The sequence below is a fragment of the Canis aureus genome, chromosome 8 (assembly GCF_053574225.1).
Source record: "Canis aureus isolate CA01 chromosome 8, VMU_Caureus_v.1.0, whole genome shotgun sequence".
Classification (NCBI taxonomy): Eukaryota; Metazoa; Chordata; class Mammalia; order Carnivora; family Canidae; genus Canis; species Canis aureus.
The window spans coordinates 68,442,726-68,462,582 of record NC_135618.1 but is presented as its reverse complement, the minus strand read 5'-3'; the positions used below and the strand labels follow the sequence as shown (position 1 = coordinate 68,462,582).

Sequence of the window (19,857 nt, the reverse complement as noted above, 5' to 3'; positions counted from 1 at the left end):
ACTCTGTGGGGAGGGGCATCAAAACTGCGTCCTGGGTGGAGAGAGCTAAAAGAGCTCCAGGAAGAGAGGCAGCCAGGGTCTCAGGAGGGCAGAGGGGCCCACAGCTCACCTGGGAATCTGCCGTGAATAGTGCAGATGCCATCGCTTGGTCTCTGGGACTCCCCTCGTGATGAGGGGCAGGAACGTGTGTGGCAGGGAGAGCTGAGGGAGGAGAAAGGAGCTATGAGTAAAATCAGCTCTGCTCTGGAACCCCCGTCCAAGAAGGACCCCAGGGCACTCTCTTTCCTGCACCTGTGTGTTTGATATTCAGTGTTTAACTATAGAATAGGTAACTACAGAGAATCTAACGAAGGAAAAGTAACGATCTCTGCTTTCCCGAGACGTTTAGGCAGGAGTCACAAGGAGTCATAAAAAAGGTCCTTAAAAATCACCTGGTTCAATCTCTTTAAAGAGGGGGAAACCAAATCCCAAGAGAGTAAATGACTTGCCTAATAGCACACAGCTAAGAACGGCAGAGCCAACCCGGCTTCTTATTCTCAGCTATGGAAGTAGGTAACTTTCAGTCCATGATTCAAGTTTGGCTCACAACTGAATTTTCTCCAGTTCAAGGAATAGTACCAGAGCATCACAATCTCATTTAGTTGTGGAAAACACAAACGTTAACAACGTTTAGGAGTAATATCTTGTAACGCAAGGTACAAAGGGGGTCTTTTCTGGCCATTTTTTATGCTTCCCGTTTTCTCCCTCACTTAGCCAGTTTTTTTGAGAAGATGTATACAAGGTTCAAATATCACCAAGACATTTACTAGTACACAGAAGTATGGGTTGACACCTGATCTAACATAAGACCTCTATCACACGATCACACAAACTGCAATATGTAAGAACAACTATACAAGTTTTTAAACCACAAAATTAAAATCTTCCCTTGCCAAGTAATATTAGATTTGGAAATGTTGCTAGATAAACAGATGATGTTGCCCTAGCTGCAAAGAATAAGAGCAATGAATTTGAAACTGAATTACTAAACCATGTGTAACTATTTCAGACCATACAGTTATAAGCTAAAGCAAAATGTACAAAAAGATCAAGTATCCAGCATTTTAAACTTCCAAGAACTAGGAAAGACTCTGGAAAAGGAGTAGTGCCAAGAGGGATCTGAGAATAAAAGCATACAGCTGAATTCCAAGGAGAACTATTTACAAGTATCAACTGTTTGTGACAGGGTCTCTAAAACTGCTACTCTGGCAAAGGGAAACTCTAATCTGGCACTTAAAACTAAAAATATCCTCTTCAATTTTCTGATTTCCCCCTTGTGGAGGGAGTGTGGAGAGACCTCACAAGCCCTGCATAGGAGATGATTGGGACTGGATGGACAGTAGTGGATGCACTGATTTGCAGATTCCTCCAGAATGCATGGAAGAGAATGTTTTCTGAAGCTCTAATATTCCTGGCCTTAAATGTCATCACAAATTAACACATTGGTTAAGAAACGTGCCTTTATCAACTCTTCTTCAACAACTGGACTTTTAATATGTTGTTTTTAATGATATTCTATGCACCTACTTTGATTTTTAAATTGGATTAAAGATATTGTTAATATTTACCTCAAAGGAAAAAAAATTAAACGGACTTTTATGTAGATGACCCTGAAATGATTTTTCCCCTGTTTCTCAAATAAAAAAAAATTTTTTTCCATCCTTTTCCCACTGTTTGAAATTTCTGAAAACTAGAAAAAAAAGGTTATACAATACTTTTATACATTTTAAATAAAATAAATTTTAAAAATGATCCTTCTTTAAAGGCAATTTATGACATTAACCAGAGTGTTTCAAAACCCAGGCTGGAAATATATAACTTCTTCCTAGTACTTTCCTGTAAAAAAAATAAATAAATAAAATCTGCTGCACATCCAAAATGCTAACAATTCCAAGAATAATGTAATGTCCTCCCAAATTAATTTCATTTACCTTCTCAGTAACATCAACTCCTGAGGTTGGCCTATAAGTTAGATTTTCCACAATATTTAATTAATAATGACAGTAGTGTGTAATGATAAAAAAGAAGCATGCTTTTTTTTTTTTCTTTCTTTTTTTTAATTACAGACCCTCAGCAACACAGAGAGTGCACTCCCATCTCGAATAGTTTGCTTTTCCCCACATGAAACTTTGCTTCTTACCGCGTGACTGTAAGAGACGAGGTTTCCGAGATGAATGCTTGAAATGGGACTGGGTGGCCTCATGATGAAGGTCAAAGCTCGAGGACTCCTGCACTGGATCCAGAGGCACCATCCCCCTTGCGAGCATCTCAGGTCCATGAACTTGACCTGGGACCTGAGGACAAATAGAGTGGGCTTGCAGGTAAATCATTTTTTCAATTGGACTTTAAACAAACAAAAAGATGGTAAGTAGACCAGTGGATGTAGGGGAAGGAGTCCAGAACGCCTTTTAGAATCTGAGCAGAGCAGAAAGAGTAACCAGTATAAATACTACTGGTGCCAGCTCTAAATTGTAACTTGCTGTTTGCTCCAGGCTTAAAGCCCATGTGATGCTTACACACAATAGGTTTCACACTTCTTCTTACCTGCTGTCCTGATAAATCAAGCTCCAAATCTTCTAGAAGGGTCACAGCCTCCTCCCCACTATCGGGACGGTATTCCTGCAGCCAGACTTGGAGCTCCTTGGGCAGGATGGAAAGGAACTGCTCCAGTACCAGCAGCTCCAGGATCTGCTCCTTGGTGTTGATCTCTGGTCGTAGCCACTGGTGACAGAGTTCTTTCAGTCTACTCAGAGCCTCTCGAGGCCCAAAAGTGTTCTGGTAACAGAAGTGCCTGAAACGCTGGCGGAAAATCTCTGGGTCAGGAGGAGGTGTCTCCTGTAGGCTGGAATCCTGCCCCCACATATGGTCTTCCTCGTCTTCCTCCTCTACCTTCACGATCACAATCCCGTCCTTCTCCGGGGCAGCCTGGGGGGACAGGCCTGTGGCTTCCCTCGACTCCGCAGTCATCATTCAGGCTTAGGCAGTGGGCTTGATCCAAACAGGGTCTGTGCTCTCCTTCCTGTCCTAGGAGATGTTTGTGGATATGTTTCGGTACTGTTCCTGATGCAGGAAACAAGATTATTAGAGTTTTTATGAAAAGTGACCTGTGTTACCCCTTCACATAAGGCTGCAAAGGCACTGAACACAACCTTCGAATGGCAAAAGAAAAAGCCTCCAGGGGTGTACTGTTTTCACTGTCACTTTACATATTAGGTTTGCATGGGGATCCCTGGGTGGCTCAGCAGTTTAGCCCCTGTCTTTGGCCCAGGGCGTGATCCTGCAGTCTCGGGATCGAGTCTGGCATCGGACTCCCTGCATGGAGCCTGCTTCTCCCCCTGCCTGTCTCTGCCATTCTCTCTCTCTCTCTCTCTCTCTATCATGAATAAATAAATAAAATCTAAAGAAAAAAAAAAAGAATTGGGTTTGTCTTTAAAAAAAAAAAGAAAGAAAGAAGGTTTGCAGAGGTGTGCCTGGCTACTTGATCAATAGAGCAAGTGACACTCTCGATCTTGGGGTTGTGAGTTTGAGCCCCATATTAGGTGTAGATTGCTTAAAAGTAAAATCTTATGGGGTGTCTCAGTTAAGCATCTGACTTAGGCTCAGGTCACAATCTCAGGGTCTTGGGATCTAGCCCTGAGTGGGGCTCCCAGCTCAGCAGGGAGTCTGCTTGCCCTTTTCTCTCTGCCCCTCACCCTGCTTGTGCTGTCTCTGTCTCTCAAATAAACACATAAAATCATCAAAAAAAAAAAAAAAAAAGGCTCGCAGAGAAAAATCTCCAATAAGCCAATTCCATCCTCAGGGTGTCTGCTTGAATCTGAATACCTAATCTCCAGGAGGACAGCAGGTTAGGTTAGGACACCATGCTTTTATAACACTCAGCCCAGTGAAAGCACAGTGTTATTTAACAGGGTGCCAGGCAGTACACGCATTATTTTATTGCCTTCCACAATAGCCCTAGCAAGGAGGCACAACCGCTAGTACCATTTTACAGATGGCATGTTGCAAATTGACATCACACCCTCCCCTTGTTAAGTGCTGAACTGTCACATGTCACGGCACATCCCAAGGGAAAAGTGGGGGCCTCCCTCCCTCACACAGAGAGCTGCCAAAGTACCCTCATTTCACTTGCTCACTTTTAGGTATTGTGATATTTCTCGGTTTATCTGAGACCAGTTATGTGGAATAATGGATTATTTTATCTAGCTTGAATGAATCTTGCCTTCATAAAAGAGACAAGTATAGGAGCCAGGCATGAAGGAGGTCAATTGTAAGACTTCCAGGTCTAAAATAAATAAGCCATAAGAATATAATGTACAACGTGGTGACTAGCATTAAGAATACTGTATTGCACATTTGAAAGTTGCTAAGCCATCTTAAAAATTCTCATCGCAAGAAAAAGAAAATTTGTTAACTGGTGACAGATTTTTTTTTTAAGATTTATTTATTTATTTTATATATATATTTTATTTTTTTTAAATTTATTTATTTATGATAGTCACAGAGAGAGAGAGAGGCAGAGACACAGGCAGAGGGAGAAGCAGGCTCCATGCACCGGGTGCCCGATGTGGGACTCGATCCCGGGTCTCCAGGATCGCGCCCGGGGCCAAAGGCAGGCGCCAAACCGCTGCGCCACCCAGGGATCCCCTTAAGATTTACTTATTCGAGACACACACAGAGAGGCAGAGACACAGGCTAACAGAGAAGCAGGCTCCCTGCGGAGAACTTGATGCAAGACTCGATCCCAGGACCCTGGGATCACCATCTGAGCCAAGGCAGACACAACCACTGAGCCACCTAGGTGCCCCTGTGGTGACAGACATTAACTAGATTTACTGTGGTGATCATTTTGTCCAAATAGCGAATCACTATGTTGTATACCTGAAACTAACATATTGTTACTCAATTCTAGTTCAAAAGAAAAGAAAAAGACAAGCAGCTTAGACCCTGGCAGAGAAACTACAATTTGGAGAATTACTAATGGTGCAAATACACATGCAAAAACAAATGGCATAGATAAAGTTCTATCTAAAGCAAGGTCTTACCCAGATTAGTAGGTAAAAACCAATGTCAATCTAAATCAAAGAGGTCAACCAATAAGTGACAAAATAGCTGTTTTGTTTTTTTTTTTTAAAGATTTTATTTACTTATTCATGAGAGACACACAGAGAGAGAGAGAGAGGTGCAGAGACACAGGCAGAGGGAGAAGCAGGTTCCATGCAAGGAGCCTGAAGAGGGACTCGATCCTGGGTCTCCAGGATCACACCCCGGGCTGCAGGCGGCGCTAAACTGCTGCGCCACCGGGGCTGCCCCCAAAATAGTTGTTTTTTAAAAAAATAGTGCAGAAAAATTATTATGAGAACAGTTGTATGCTGGGAAACAGTCTCCACTGTTATATAATTTTAACTGTTAAAAACTGATATTAAGTATCCTGGAAAAATTTTATCATCTACATGTTAAAAAAAACTTGTAAGTATTTTCTACTGCTTAAGATTTTCCAAATGAAGTTTTGTGGGTCTTGTAAGTCTGTTTTTTAAAAATACAAAATACCTTTTGATTAGCTTTTTTAAAACTAATAGGCTATATTAGTAGGCTCTACGCACAACATGGGGCTTGAACTCACAACCCATAAAATCATGCTCTACTGACTGAGCCAGCCAAGCATCTCACCTTTTGGTTAGTTTTTAAAAACAGGTGATTTAAGGGTCTAGAAACAGATGATTTAAGGGTATAGAAAATTTAAGGGTATAGAAAAACTAGTGTACTAGCTGAATTTCAGTAACAAAAATTTAACATGGAAGATAGGAACAATCATGAGTTACTAAGCAGAGTTGACAATGTGTTTCTTCTACCTGAATTGACAAATCTTTGTGAGGGATCTTTTTCAATTCAAAAGCATCAAATTCAAGTTTCAGAGACAGAGCAACCAGCTACTGTACCATCCAAAGCCAGGGATTTTATTTATATTTTATAAGATTTTATTTATTTGGGAATAAGAGCACACACGCACATGAGCTGGAGAGGGAGAAGGAGAAGCAGACTCCTGGTGACTGAGCAGGAAGTCAGATGCAGACTCGAACCCAGGACCCTGAGATCATGACCTGAGCCAAAACAAAGGCAGATGCTTAACCAAAGGAAACACTTAAGCTCCCTTAAAGGCAGGAATTTTTAAACTAACAAAAAGCAGTTTTAATTACATGGTTCTCATTAAAAGAGTGTTAGTAATTCTGGTGGAAAAGGGATCACATACATTTAAAGCACAAAAATTATTTTTCAAAAGCATAATTTAATGTATTTTTTTGTTTTATTATACAAAACCCTTGGGTAGCGGGTGGTTCAGTAGTTTAGCACCGCCGTTGGCCCAGGGTGTGATCCTTGGAGACCCAGGGATCGAATCCCACATCAGACTCCCTGCATGGAGCCTGCTTCTCCCTCTGTCTGTGTGTGTGTCTCTCTCTCTCTTTCTGTGTCTCTCATGAATAAATAAATAAAATCTTAAATACCCTGGGATAATAGTACACATACACAATTTTTATAAATAATTTTTACAGATGGGAATATGTATCCAAAAAAAAGGCTTGGGAGGGACACCTGGGTGGCTCAGCGGCTGAGTGCCTGCCTTCGGCCCAGGGCATTATCCTGGAGTCCCGGGATGGAGTCCCACGTTGGGCTCCCTGCATGGAGCCTGCTTCTCTCTCTGCCTGTGTCTCTGCCTCTCTCTCTCTCTCTCTCTCTCGAATAAATAAATAAAATCTTAAAAAAAAAAAAGGCTTGGAAGATGACTGTTTTAGGTTTTTTTTTTTTTTAATTTTTATTTATTTATGATAGTCACAGAGAGAGAGAGAGAGAGAGAGAGGCAGAGACATAGGCAGAGGGAGAAGCAGGCTCCATGTACCGGGAGCCCGACATGGGATTCGATCCCAGGTCTCCGGGATTGCGCCCTGGGCCAAAGGCAGGCGCCAAACCGCTGCGCCACCCAGGGATCCCTGGTTTTGGTTTTAATGGAATCCTTTACAAATTTGCATGTCATCCTTGTGCAGGGCCATGCTAATCTTTTCTGTATCAGTGATTTTAGTGTATGTGCTGCCGAAGCAAGCACTGGAGACAACTGTTTTAATGGCGAAGACTATGATTTTAAATTGAGATTTATCACAGGATTAGTTTTTCTAGCTTACTTTCTTTGTCCTTAAAAAATCCAATGCAAACCCATTCTCCAGCCTTTCCTGTTGATTTCCTACAGACCCATTTTGAAGCCACCTTCTTTGCTGCAGTAAATATATCTGTTTTTCAACTTCAGAGCAGCTTTAGTGAAGTCCTTACAGCTCCAATTATTCAATTTCCTAAACATCTCTCTAGATCTACAATGTGCAGAGCGTCCTCCTAGACTAAGGGGAATACAAAGATGAGAAGCCTGATTCCTATTTTTACACAAATAATTATAGTACAAAGCAGAATGTGCCAACCGTTCTAAGAAGCTTTCAGCATCAGCGCTAGAGGAGCTAGAGAAGTAAATGATGTGTCTACAAGGCGGCTTCTAGCAAAAGGCACCCCTGGAGCTGGGGTATCAGAATAGCCAAGACCTCCAAAGGAAAGCTTCCTCCAGCAGAAGAGGAAGTGAGGTGGCAGTCTGAGAAATCACTCCTTTGGCTAGCTTCTTCCCAACTGGAGGCTAAATAATTCCTATGAGCCTTAAGTTTTTTAAATTGCATTGTTTGTTTGTTTTTAAGATTTTATTTATTTGAAAGAGAAAGAGAGAGAGGACAGAGAGCATGCCCAAGCAGGGGAGAGGGTGAAGCAGGCTCCCCACTGAGCAGGGAGTCTGATGCAGGGCTCAAACACAGAATTCCGGGATCAAGACCTGAGCCTGAGCCTGAGCCTGAGCCACCAACTGAGCCACCCAGGTGCCCCCTTTAATTGCATTCTGAAAAGTCAAAAGGAAGATCACCTTTTCCTGCTGAGCCTCCCACAATTACTTTCCACCACCCTTAATTCAGGCTCCAGATCTCCCACCTAAACTTGTGACAGGGTCCTGCAGTTTCTCCAGCTGCCATCTCTCCCCAGTCCAATTAGAGCAACAAACTGAGGTCAGTGCAGTATTGCCCAAGAATACTTCTGGCCATTCCTTCCTTCCCCTCAATTAGCATCAGTGAATCCTTGGTATCTGCCAGTTGAGTGCCTACTCTACTTTTCCAGTCTTATCTCCCACTACGTTTCTTAGTAATGATCCCCCATATTTCAGTCTATGTGGCCATTCATGTTCCCTACACACAGGATGTAACTGTCAATCTTCAAGCCTTTGCTGTGAACAATTTCCCACCATATCAACTTTGTTGATCAAATTTTTACTTACTCTTCAGGATGTAAAAGGTCTCCTCATATTCCAAGTTAACTAAGAGATCTTTCTCTTTTGAACATCCTCAATCTTTCTTTGTTCCTGTTTATGCTACATATATTCTCCTTACATTATCCTTATTTGGCTTGCAGTTCCTATCACCTCCCAACTAAATTCTAAGCTCCTCAAAGACAGTCTTCTTTGAACTTATCAACTAGAGAGCCTGGCAGCTTAATTCCATTAAACTCAGAAGAAATAAGAACTACTCAAAATATCACCACTCTCCCTGCCACTTATTTCCTTTTAGTGGTAATTAGCGATCAGATATTCTACAAATACCTCAATCACTAAGGCCCCAAGTCTCACCTTCCTGGATTCCTCTCTCCTTATATGGATTCAGTCTCCAAGCACCAGGGAGAATCAAATTTGGCTTTCTCTCTTCACTCCCCTCCCCGCTACTTCATGTCCTATGTTACTCTCAGGTTATTTTTACAAAAACTCTGTGGCTTTCCAGGCACCACCCTGTAGTACCTGGTTCCAGTTTCCCCTCAAGCTTCACTGTCCATCATTGATTTGTTCTACTTTCCTGTGAGTCTTTTCTATCCACAAAATGAGTATCTCCTAAATATGCCTTGGATCCTGATCACCATCCCTTTCTCACCTCACAGTCTATGTCTGGGATCTCCTCTCCTAGTCTTCTCTGCCCTCCCCCCCCCCTTTTTTTGAGATTTTATTTATTTATTCATGAGAGACACACACACAGAGAGAGGCAGAGACACAGGCAGAGGGAGAAGCAGGCTCCATGCAGGGAGGCTGATGCGGGACTCAATCCAGGGTCTCCAGGATCAAGCCCTGGGTTGAAGGCGGGGCTAAACCACTGAGCCACCCGGGCTGCCCTTCTCTGCCCTTTCAAATCCTACTTATCCTTCAGAGCTTAGCTAAAATGCCTCGCACCCCTCATCGCTGTTCAAGAACATTCACTCAGATGCACGGAAAGCACCATCTAAGTCTTTCATGTAACAATCTTAGCAGGTAGTAGCTACAATTCTCATCTCCCTTTACAATGACAAAATTAAGGTTCACTGACCTTAAAATAACACACCCAAGGTCACATGGCAATTAAATGCTAGAGCCAGGATTTGAAATTCAGTCTGTGGGTCCCCTCAATTCAAGCCATAGCCATCATACTGAGCTCATTCTGTCCCACACATGGATTAAGGAAGAGCTTCTGTGGACATAAAGATTCTTTTTAAGAGGAGGGCCTAGGAAAGTGCCTGTGAAGGATGACCACCCGGGAATGGGCCTTATCTGCCATCCGCTATTTTCACCAGAGAGCTGTGTGGCTAAGGAGACACAGCAGGAGATCCAAGTAGGAATCATCTCAAATCTAACCAGGGGGGACCATCCAACAGTCCATTAACTGAGCAGGACTGGTGAAGAAACTAGCTTAGCATCAGAAATCTCTATTTTTATGAAAATTTTATCGTGTCTCGGCTATACTAAGGAGAATACGGGAAGGAAAGGAATTTTGATCTGTATCCTGCATAGGCAAGAGTTTTAGAGTGGGATACTTTCGGGGGCACCTTGCTGGCTTAGTCGCGGGAGCATGCAACTCTTGATATTGCGGTTGTGAGAGTTCAAGCCCCACAATAGGTGCAGAGCTTGCTTGCAAAAAAAGAGTGGGATACTTCTTAGGTCAGTAGGACTCCATACGAAGAGACTGAGGAGGAAGTAAGATCCAAAAGGACAGAGATGAGAGCACAGGCACATCCTCTCTTCCCCCATCCCTCAACATTTCTGCTCCTTTGGTAAAGAGAAAAGTCACAACAGCAATGGAAGGGCTGGGTTTTATTTTAGGTTTCTCAGATGATCTCAGCAAACAATCTTTTCTCCTCTCTCTAAAGTTCTGGCCCAAATGCTCTCTACCAATCATCTGCCATGGAAGTTCTTACAATATTTCTTTCTCTGTGATTTAGTTTTTCATGCCTTCTTCCTCAACTGGACTGCTAAGGGTATGCTTTATTTATTTATTTATTTTTTTAAGTTTTATTTATTTATGATAGTCACAGAAAGAGAGAGAGAGAGAGAGAGAGGCAGAGACATAGGCAGAGGGAGAAGCAGGCTCCATGCACCAGGAGCCTGACGTGGGATTTGATCCCGGGTCTCCAGGATCGCGCCCTGGGCCAAAGGCAGGCGCCAAACCGCCGCGCCACCCAGGGATCCCTGTTTCTTTTTTCTTAAAGTGAGCGCTATGCCCAAAGTGGGGCTCAAACCCACCACCCTGAGATCAAGAGTCCCCCACTCCACCAACTGAGCCAGCCAGGCACTCCAGGGTATGCTCCTTTGCACCTCTTAGACCACTTAGTATGATTCCTTGCAAATATTAGTGTTAAGAAATACTTGATTAAATTTACAGTGTTATCTATTTTTTTCCCCCCACTTATACAGCACTCAATACTGCCCTCAAATTAGCTCCAGGGGCTACCTGGGGTATCTCAATAAGCTGTACCACCACTTTCCGGTCAATAATTTTAGGCAGGTCAATCTCTCTCTCTGCATTTGTGCAAATGGGGAGAAAAAACATTTTCCTCACAGAGTTATTGTGAGGATTACATGAATTAACATATATAAGACAATTAAAACAGTGTCTGGCATTTAGTAGGCACTAGAGAGGTGCTTTAATTTTTTTTAAAAAACGGTAAGAGAACTGTGCTTTACAATTTTCAGCCTGCTTAAAAGACTAAGCAACCGGAGAATTCCTGTAATCCTGAAAGCAGCATAGGTTGGAATACCTACATTCTCATCTCCCACAAATAAGTTACACATCCCCAAGTGAGTCATTCAACCTCTCTGGCCCTTATCTGTCACATGGGGGAGGGAAGTAAAAAACTACCTCTGGGGTCCTTTCTGGGCTGAAAAACATTCTGACACCCTATCCGATTTAGATAAGATTACCCCCAGCAACTGGTTCTCAGCGAGGATAAATACCAACGATTTTCTTACAAAAAGGGCTTGTAGTTACCAGCTCAATTTATTCCAAAGGCTATTTTCCAAACAGGCCAGTATCTTTTCCAGGGCATAGTCTTGAAAGCTTATTATTTATCCTTTAATTTTTATTTATTTATTCATGAGATAGAGAGAGAGAGAGAGAGAGACACAGGCAGAGTGAGAAGCAGGCTCCATGCAGGGAGCCCGACGTGGGACTCGATCCCGGGTCTCCAGGATCAAGCCCTGGGCCAAAGGCGGCGCTAAACCGCTGAGCCACCGAGGCTGCCCTAGTCTTGAAAGTTTAAACAAACCGCACCCCCTTCCTGATTTTTTAACAGAGCTTTAATTTTTTTTTTAAAGATTTTATTTATTCATTTGAGAAGAGAATGTGAGAGAGCACAAGCAGGGGAGCAGCAGAGGGAGAGGGAGAAGCAGGTTCCCTACTGAGCAGGGAGCCCAACACAGGGGCTCGATCCCAGGACCCCAGGATCATGACCAGAGCCCAAGGCAGATGCTTAACCAACTAAGCCACCCAGGTGCCCCCCAGTTTTTTTAAATACGAAAAAGCTTCCTTTGAAAGACAGCTAGCTACCCAAAGACCACCCAAAACTACCTCAAAATGAAAAGGTAAAGTTTAACATACCACTCACCTGTACTTAGGTGTAATATAAAGATAGAAAAAAAATGAAACGTTCAGATCAAGTAGAGAATCAGCAAAAGACTATCTGTATTACGTAGCCAGCTTCCCTGTTTGTACTTTCACACTGGTGAAAACTGCCTGATCTTGCACAGTAACTCAGAGACAATACAAACTTGGAGATACATTCTGGGGCAAATTATCATTATGGTTCCCTATGTAAGGTAAGCTATTTCTCCACAGTTGGCCAGCATATATACTAACAGTACTTCGTTTATCTGGTTACAATGAATTCCTCACAATTGGATTCAACAAGTATTTACTAACCACCTCCAATCGGCCTAGCACTGGCCTGTACAATAAATGCTTTCTTTGGTCCCAGGCCATGTAACAGCACTCTCTATAATGAAAGTATCTTATTGTGTATTGGAGGCCCTGCAGGAAAGGGAGGGGAGGGGCCCTCCCTAGTGTCAGGCTAAACTGTAGCTGGATTTCTTAATTACCTTGACTAAATCAAATCATTTCAAAGCTGGAAGGGCCTTTTGAGAAAATCGAGTTCATTTTAAAGATGACAAAACTGAGAGCTGGAGAAGAGTCCCGTATCATCCAAGGTCACTCAGTCTCCTAATGGCCTGGTGCAATTTCCAAAAACTCCCTTCACTCTTCATCCACTCTAAGACAAGCAGAGTAACGACCCAGAACTGGGGGTGGGGGAGAATCCACCTAATCTTCCGGAAAGATCATTTTTAAAGTCTTCAAAATATTCCGCAAGGCGGAAAGACACAGTGGGATGTCTAAAACCTCTACTAGATCCGAATCACGTCTTTACCCACTCTAAGCTTCAAATACTCTTTAATCACCGCTTGGGGGTGGGGGTGGGGGTGGGGCGAGAAGCAGGTGATTTGGAAACACGTAAGCGGCACCTCGAAACGTGTCCACTACTCGGCCTTCCGCATTTTTCACCTCGAGGTCCTGAAGGACCTCGGAAAGAAAAAAAAAAAAAAATCTCACTGGAATCAAAGCAAATGGCGACGAAAGGAGGGCAGTAAAATCAGACAGGGGTCGGCTCGCTCACGAACCCGGTTCTCAGAAACGTCAAACGACGATGACGACACTGCAGGCGAGGGCTCCGGTAGGGGCCCGCAGACGGCTTGTCCCCAGGGCTCCGTGCACCCCCGGCCACCAGATCCTCCCCCCCTCCCCGCCTGCATCCGGGGGCGGGTCGGGACGTCTCCCAGGGGACGGCGCTTCCAACCGCCGGGCCTGGGGACGGACAGGGGCTTGGGGCTCTCTCCACACTCCGCCCGGACCGCCAGGAGGGGACCCCGGGGCCGCAGCTGCAGAGCCCACCCTCACGCACACACCCTGCGGCCCCGCCCGCCCTCCCCAGAGGACGGCCCCAGGTCTCACCGTGAGCCCCGAGAGCGGCCTGGGGGCGCTGGGCGAGAAAGGGGAGCTGACTCTGGGGCTCAGACCGGCCGAAGGGCGCTGCACACGAACCTAGGCCCTCCCGACGCCTCGACACAGACACAACGAGTCACAAAGGCCGGAAGTGTGTCAGCACCTCGCCTTCCGGGACTAGGCTGCGCTTCCGGGTCCCCTCTAGGAGCGCTGGAGGATTTTGCATCTCGGTGCCGGGATAGCTGGACCTGGCTGGCGTTCTGGATGCTCAAGCTTCCAGCCTCCACGTTACCGCTCCGGGCTTTTGCGCGGGGAGTTAATGCGGCGGACGGGCGGGAGGCCGGGTTCAAGCGTCCCAGACACAAACAGGCTGCCCGGCTCACACAGCAATCCATAGGATAATTCGATTTCTCCTGTCCTTTCCATCCAGTAATTATAGTGATTATCAAGCAATAATGATTCTTAGTAATTGCATGTCTGTGGCAGAGCAACGGACACAAGGGTGTGTAAACAGGAAGATCAAAATGAAGCCAGAGGTGGCTGGTTTCACAAAACTGCCCTGGTAGCTTCTCTCTGGTCCTAGAGATGTCGGCCAATTGAGTGCGCGGTGTTTCCAAATCTTCGGCCTGGGGACAAAGGACGGATTTCCACAACCAAAGTCGTTATAGGAGTCTAGTTTTGCCCGTGTGGCGTATGCTATTATAACAGTTTGAACGTTTTCAGAGTAATTACAGACACTTTTGCCCTCAGGGTGCTTTCACAACCTACAACAATTCTGGCTTTCACTTTTACCTGGGAAAGTCAACCTTGCTCCACTTTCTTTGCAAGGGTGACCTGGCTTTAATGGTTGTAACTTTGCTCTATGTTCCAAGTCAAGTTCATGAGAGAGACTGAACTTAGTAGTGGTTGCATGACTCCTATTACTTAAAACAACAACAACAAAAACCTTGAAAACTAAAAAGCAATTACAATATCATTAAATGAAAATTGCAAAGTGGAGAAAAATAATCACTTGTAATCCCTCCACCCTAACCAAGTCTGTGATGGCTTTCACTTATCCCTTTCCTCTCCACTTTCATATATATGCCATATCTTGTTTATTTATTATTTTAAACATAGTTCAAAACTAGTTGTATTGGATAGGTGGCTGGTATGCCCGAAATACCTGCCACATTTATGTTGTGTGACCACTTTTCAGACCAGATTTGGGCATGTGATGCAAGCACAGCTTACATATATCCTGACCTGCGTAACTACGGAGGTAGCCTGGCTTGAGAACTCTAATGGAACAGTAAGGAACTAAACCATTGGATTCTCTTTCTTGGGGAGTTTCAATGGGAGAGACACATTTAAACAGTCCAAAAGCAGGGCAAGTGGCGCTGGCTGGCTCAGTCTGTAGAGCACTCAACTCTTGATCTCAGGGTCATGAGTTCAAGCCCCACATTGGGTGTGGAGATTACTAAAAACAAAAAATAAATAACCTTTTAAAAATGCTGTGAGTGTAGCACACCTTAAAATAGAAGGCAGGGCAAGCAGAAATCAGTAAGTGGAAGCCATTAGGTGATAGAAGTATGAAAGTCACGAGTAAACAGAGGCTAGAGGAGAGAAAGAAACTGAACTTTGGAAACAAAGACAATGAGGGGCTGGTGCACCCCATGGCAGAGCTCACAGACAGGTGGCATCTAGTACTTGGAACCCACAGCAGAATGAGGTGACAACCTGAGTAACCCTCAGGCCCCACATAACGTTCTATGCTTGGACTGTTTGACTTTGCCACAGATGTCAGTGCATACATACAATGAATTCCTTGCCAACAAAAGCGCCAAACTTTGTTTCTCACCACCTGGAAAATCCCAATCTGATTGATGTGAAATCATGTGTACTGTTTTAAAAAAAATCTTTTTAATTAAGTAATCTCTATGCCTAATATGGGCCTTGAACTCGTAACTACAAGATCAAGAGTCACATGCTCTACTGACTGAGCCAGCCAGGCACCCTTCACATGCACTATTTAAAAACACTTGATAGGGACGCCTGGGTGGCTCAGGGGTTGAGCGTCTGCCTTTGGCCCAGCACGTGATCCTGGAGTCCCAGGATCAAGTCCAATGTTGGGCTCCCTGCATGGAGCCTGCTTCTTCCTCTGCCTGTGTCTCTGCCTCTCTCTCTATCTCTCATGAATAAATAAATAAAATCTTAAAAAAAATAAAAACACTCGATAGAACTGGAGAGTATTATGCTTAGTGAAGTAAGTCAATCGGAAAAGGACAAACATATGGTCTCAATTCATTCTGGGAATATAAAATGAAAGGGATTATAGGGGAAAGGAGAGAAAATGAGTGGGAAATATCAGTGAAGGTGACAGAACATGAGAGACTCCTAACTCTGGGAAACGAACAAGGGATGGTGGAAGGGAGGTAGGCGGGGGAATGGGGTGATTGGGTGACGGGCACTGAGCGGGGCACTTGACGGGATGAGCACTGGGTGATATGCTATATGTTGGTAAATCGAAATCCAATAAAAAAATACAAAAAAAAATTAAAAAAATAAAAACACTCAATATCATACCATTAACATATCACATTTTGCTACACAAAACAGATAATTATCATTTAAATAGCTAGGTAGTATTCCATTGAACAACTGTACCATTCATTATTTAAGAATTCTTCTATTTCTAGGGGTGCTTGACTGGCTATTGGCTCAGTCTGTGGAGTGTGCGACTCTTGATCTCTGGGTTGCGGGTTCAAGCCCCACGCTGAGTGAAGCAGTTACTTAAAAAAAAAAAGCCTCCATTTCTAGACACGTAGAATACTTGCAAAGTTTTGCCAGTTGAAGAAATATTTAAATTAAGATTTTTTTGCAAATGTCTTTTGGATTATTTAATTAGGATTCTTACAAGTGGGTTAGTAGATATGAACTTTAAAAATTTATTTATTACCACATTTTTCCCCCAAAGAGGTTTAATTCTTATCTTTGTTTTGCAGCAAAGTTACTTACAGCAGAAGGATGGCAAATGTCCTTCTGTTGACCATGCTTACTTAATTTATTGGGTCACATAAGAGTTATAGTAGAATTTATTTCTTTATTCAATATAACCATTTATCACCTATTATGTATCAGGGAGTATGCTTGATTTTGGAGGATACAAAAGTGACGCTGAGCTAGTCTTCAAGAATTTTTCAAGAAGTCTGATAGGGGACACTAGACCAAAGCATGGGTCACCAAAATACAAAGTTAAAGGGTGCATAAACCCAAAGCCACATAAACACACTTCTCTGGCCTGGTTGCAGGTTTCCGAGGGCAGAATGAAGGGTTCTGTGGGGTCTGTCTTCTGCAGGGTACTCTCTGCTAGTAGAAAAGGGGTTTGTCTCAAGCCTGCTCCACAGTCAGCTGTGTTGTCACTTCTCCTCCTGCCTCAAAGTGCCACTGCCTATCGTTGTCTACTCTGGGATCTCTGGTTTGGAATGACATCTTCTTCAGTTTCCAGACCTATGAAAGGTCCATGACACATAAAATTGTTGTGCACAGTAGATTTAATCCCTCAATTTCTGAATAAATAAGGGAGATTATAAAAATGCCATCTGGAATCAACTCAAGGTGAATATTTAACATTTTCAGCCCTCTCAACCATCAGGAGTTTATCCTGGGCCAGCTTTCCAATGCTTATCCTCACTTGAAGACCTCTGCTTTGTCCAGAACCTTCCCCTCATCCCCTTTCTTCTAGGATCTTAACAGTCCCTTGGAAATTTTATTCCATTAAGTGTTGACTACTCTTCATGTATATACAATCTGCCCCACCCCCACCCCACTCCCAAATTCCCACAGATGCTTTTGATAGATGCTACTCAAATACTGGTTGATGCTGTGGGGGATGTATGTTTCACTGAAAGAAACCTTCCAGAAGCATCAGTCAGGTGTGTGTGGTGAGGGGAGGGGTGGAGGCAGGTTGGTGAATCTTATTCAACAACATCCTTCCTCTTTCCCAAAGATACAGAAAACATTTCCTGGAAACCACAAAGGATTGAGATGTAAAGATGTAAGGGAGACTAGGCTGTCTTTGGCCTTGTATGCCCTTTTAAAAGCAAGGAAAATCTCATAATTCTGCCCCATTCCATCCCAGCAGACTTTCACAACTCTTCAGCTATAAGAGCATCACATATCCATGCCAAGAACAATCAGAGCATAGAGGATGGGATTACCATGATTGGCCAAGACTTACGATGATTCATAATCTGGAATATAGAATATGTGAGCTGTATGGAAGGTGAGAGCCTGAGTAAAAGCAGCCAGCAGGGAAAAAATAGGACAGCTGAGCTCCTTGGGGCAGAAGGGGCAGAGATTTTAGTACTGACCAGCAGATTCGGTACTGCTGGAAAAGAAACTGAAATATCTAGGTCACTCTTCTCTGCGATACTGCTAATTCCATTGGATGACTTCAGAAACTGGTGAAATCCTCTTCAGCTTCACCAGGTACCAGGCATAATGTACTTATTCCAGGCAAAAAAAATTAGAGTCAAAAAGAGCTGAGTTCAGATCTCAGCTCCACCATTAACAGGTTATGTTTGGGGGCTTTTTTTTTTAAGATTTATTTTTTTAAAGATTTATTTATTTATTCATGAAAGACAGAAGCAGAGACACAGGCAGAGGGAGAAGCAGGCTTCTCACAGGGAGCCTGATGCAGGACTTGATCACAGATCCCAGGATCACACCCTGAACTGAAGGCAGATGCTCAACTGCTGAGCCACCCAGATGTCCGTTTTTAAGATTTATTAATTATTTATTATTATTATTATTATTATTATTATTTTAGAGAGAGAGAGAGCATGGGGGAAGGGGCAGAAGGAGAGAAAGATTCTCAAGCAGACTCTGCACTGAGCGGGGAGCCTGACATGTGGCTCAGTCTCATAATCCTGAGATCAAACCAAGAGCCAGATGCTTAAAGGATCAAACCACTCAGATGTTCCATGTTTGAGGCTTTTTAATAATCTCTCTAAGCTTTCCATTTTTTCCATTTTATAAAATGATGATAGTGAATAACTTATAATTATAATAATTGATAATTATTGATAATAACTGGTAGCTGATAATGGTGATGCTGACCTCATAATGCCTCTGTGGGAATTAAATGATTAAATATGCATAAAGTGCATAGCAAAGCACTTGGCACATGGTGAATGCTCAATTAACAGTTATTGTTCTTTTTACCATCATCTTGACTAGAAAAAGAAATTATGGCATTTACATTAGGATAGGGGAAAGAAACAATAACCAAAGATGATGCTTTTGCAGCAGCACTATGGCAAAAGCAACACATCTTTGCACATGGTCATTAAAGGCATCTCTGGTTATTTCCTAAGGATAGATTTCAAGAAATGAGATTGCTGGCCCCACAAATAGGGAGTCTACATGAAATTGTGCTGGTGCCCCCAGGGTTCTACACCTATCAGGGAACAAGCTCAGCTAATGAGATCAGGTGACATCCACACACTAGTTTCCAGTCGAGTTTTGAAAGAACTCAAAGTATCACTAAATGTAATGATTTACTATTACAAAGAAACACTGTACTTTTGGCTTGGCAGGTTGCCCTGAACAAATAAAAGTTTCTGAAGGGCACTCCAGAAACTGTGGGCTCCTGAGGCTGACTCCTGTGCAAACTGGTGTGGGTTAATACAGAAAGCATGCATCCCCGAATGTGCTGCCAACATTAGGCACTAGGACTCTTGGGGGGTGTTCCCTCAAGTGTCTAGTGATTTCTTGTTGTGAGTTCCTCAGGGTGAGCGCTGGGTTTATAGTGAGAATCTGTTTGATTCAGTCTTGTGCCCAGAAACTTTAATATGTTGGGGTCACTATAAACTAAATTGAGCTAGAGGGCTGCCTGGCTGGCTCATTGGTGGAGAATGCAACTCTTGATCTCAGAGTTCGAGCCCCATGTTGGGTGTGTAGATTACTTTTTAAAAAGTTTTTATTTATTCATGAGAGAGAGAGAGGCAGAGACATAGGCAGATGGAGAAGCAGGCTCCAAACAGGGAGCCGGATGCAGGACTCAATCCCAGGACTCCGGAATCACGCCCTGGGCCAAAGGCAAACGCCAAACTACTGAGCCACCCAGGCGTCCCTGGGTGTGTAGATTACTTAAAAATAAACTATTTTTACAAAAGATTTTATTTATTTGAGAGAGAGGGAGAGAGAGAGAGAACGAGTAGGGGGAGTGGTAGAAGGAAAGGGACCAGCTGACACCCGCTGAGCATGGAGCCCAACACAGGGTTCCATCATAAGATCCTGAGATCATGACTGGAGCTGAAATCAGATAATTAACTGACTGAGCCACCTGGACACCCCTAAAAATAAACTCTTAAAAAATGCAGTTAGAGATCTTTTGGGTCACTTGGATAGTGTGATTTCAGGCACCAAACCTTTGTCAGGGCGGTCTGTGTTTACGGATTTTCTAAGACACAAATATCCA

General features: G+C 43.5%; 1 protein-coding gene and 1 non-coding gene across 3 annotated transcripts in view; both read right to left on the bottom strand.

Annotated features, from left to right (window-relative positions):
• LOC144319574 (zinc finger protein with KRAB and SCAN domains 1-like) overlaps window positions 1–13,562 on the bottom strand; it is a 64,067-nt gene extending 50,505 nt beyond the window's left edge. Inside the window, exons 1-5 of one of the 2 annotated variants that reach the window (XM_077907868.1) lie at window positions 13,404–13,555; window positions 6,041–6,137; window positions 2,584–3,099; window positions 2,180–2,333; window positions 110–201 (exon numbers count right to left, since the gene is read on the bottom strand). In XM_077907868.1, coding sequence (XP_077763994.1) covers window positions 110–201; window positions 2,180–2,333; window positions 2,584–3,009 — 672 coding nt within the window. In that variant the 5' untranslated portion in view covers window positions 3,010–3,099; window positions 6,041–6,137; window positions 13,404–13,555. Of the gene's footprint in view, window positions 1–109; window positions 202–2,179; window positions 2,334–2,583; window positions 3,100–6,040; window positions 6,138–13,403 lie in introns of both variants that reach the window. The other variant, XM_077907871.1, reaches the window with a different exon arrangement.
• Window positions 7,032–7,135, bottom strand: LOC144319814 (U6 spliceosomal RNA). Its single transcript, XR_013385525.1, has one exon. It is a non-coding gene; the product is annotated as a U6 spliceosomal RNA (small nuclear RNA).
• Window positions 13,563–19,857: the final 6,295 nt, after the last annotated feature.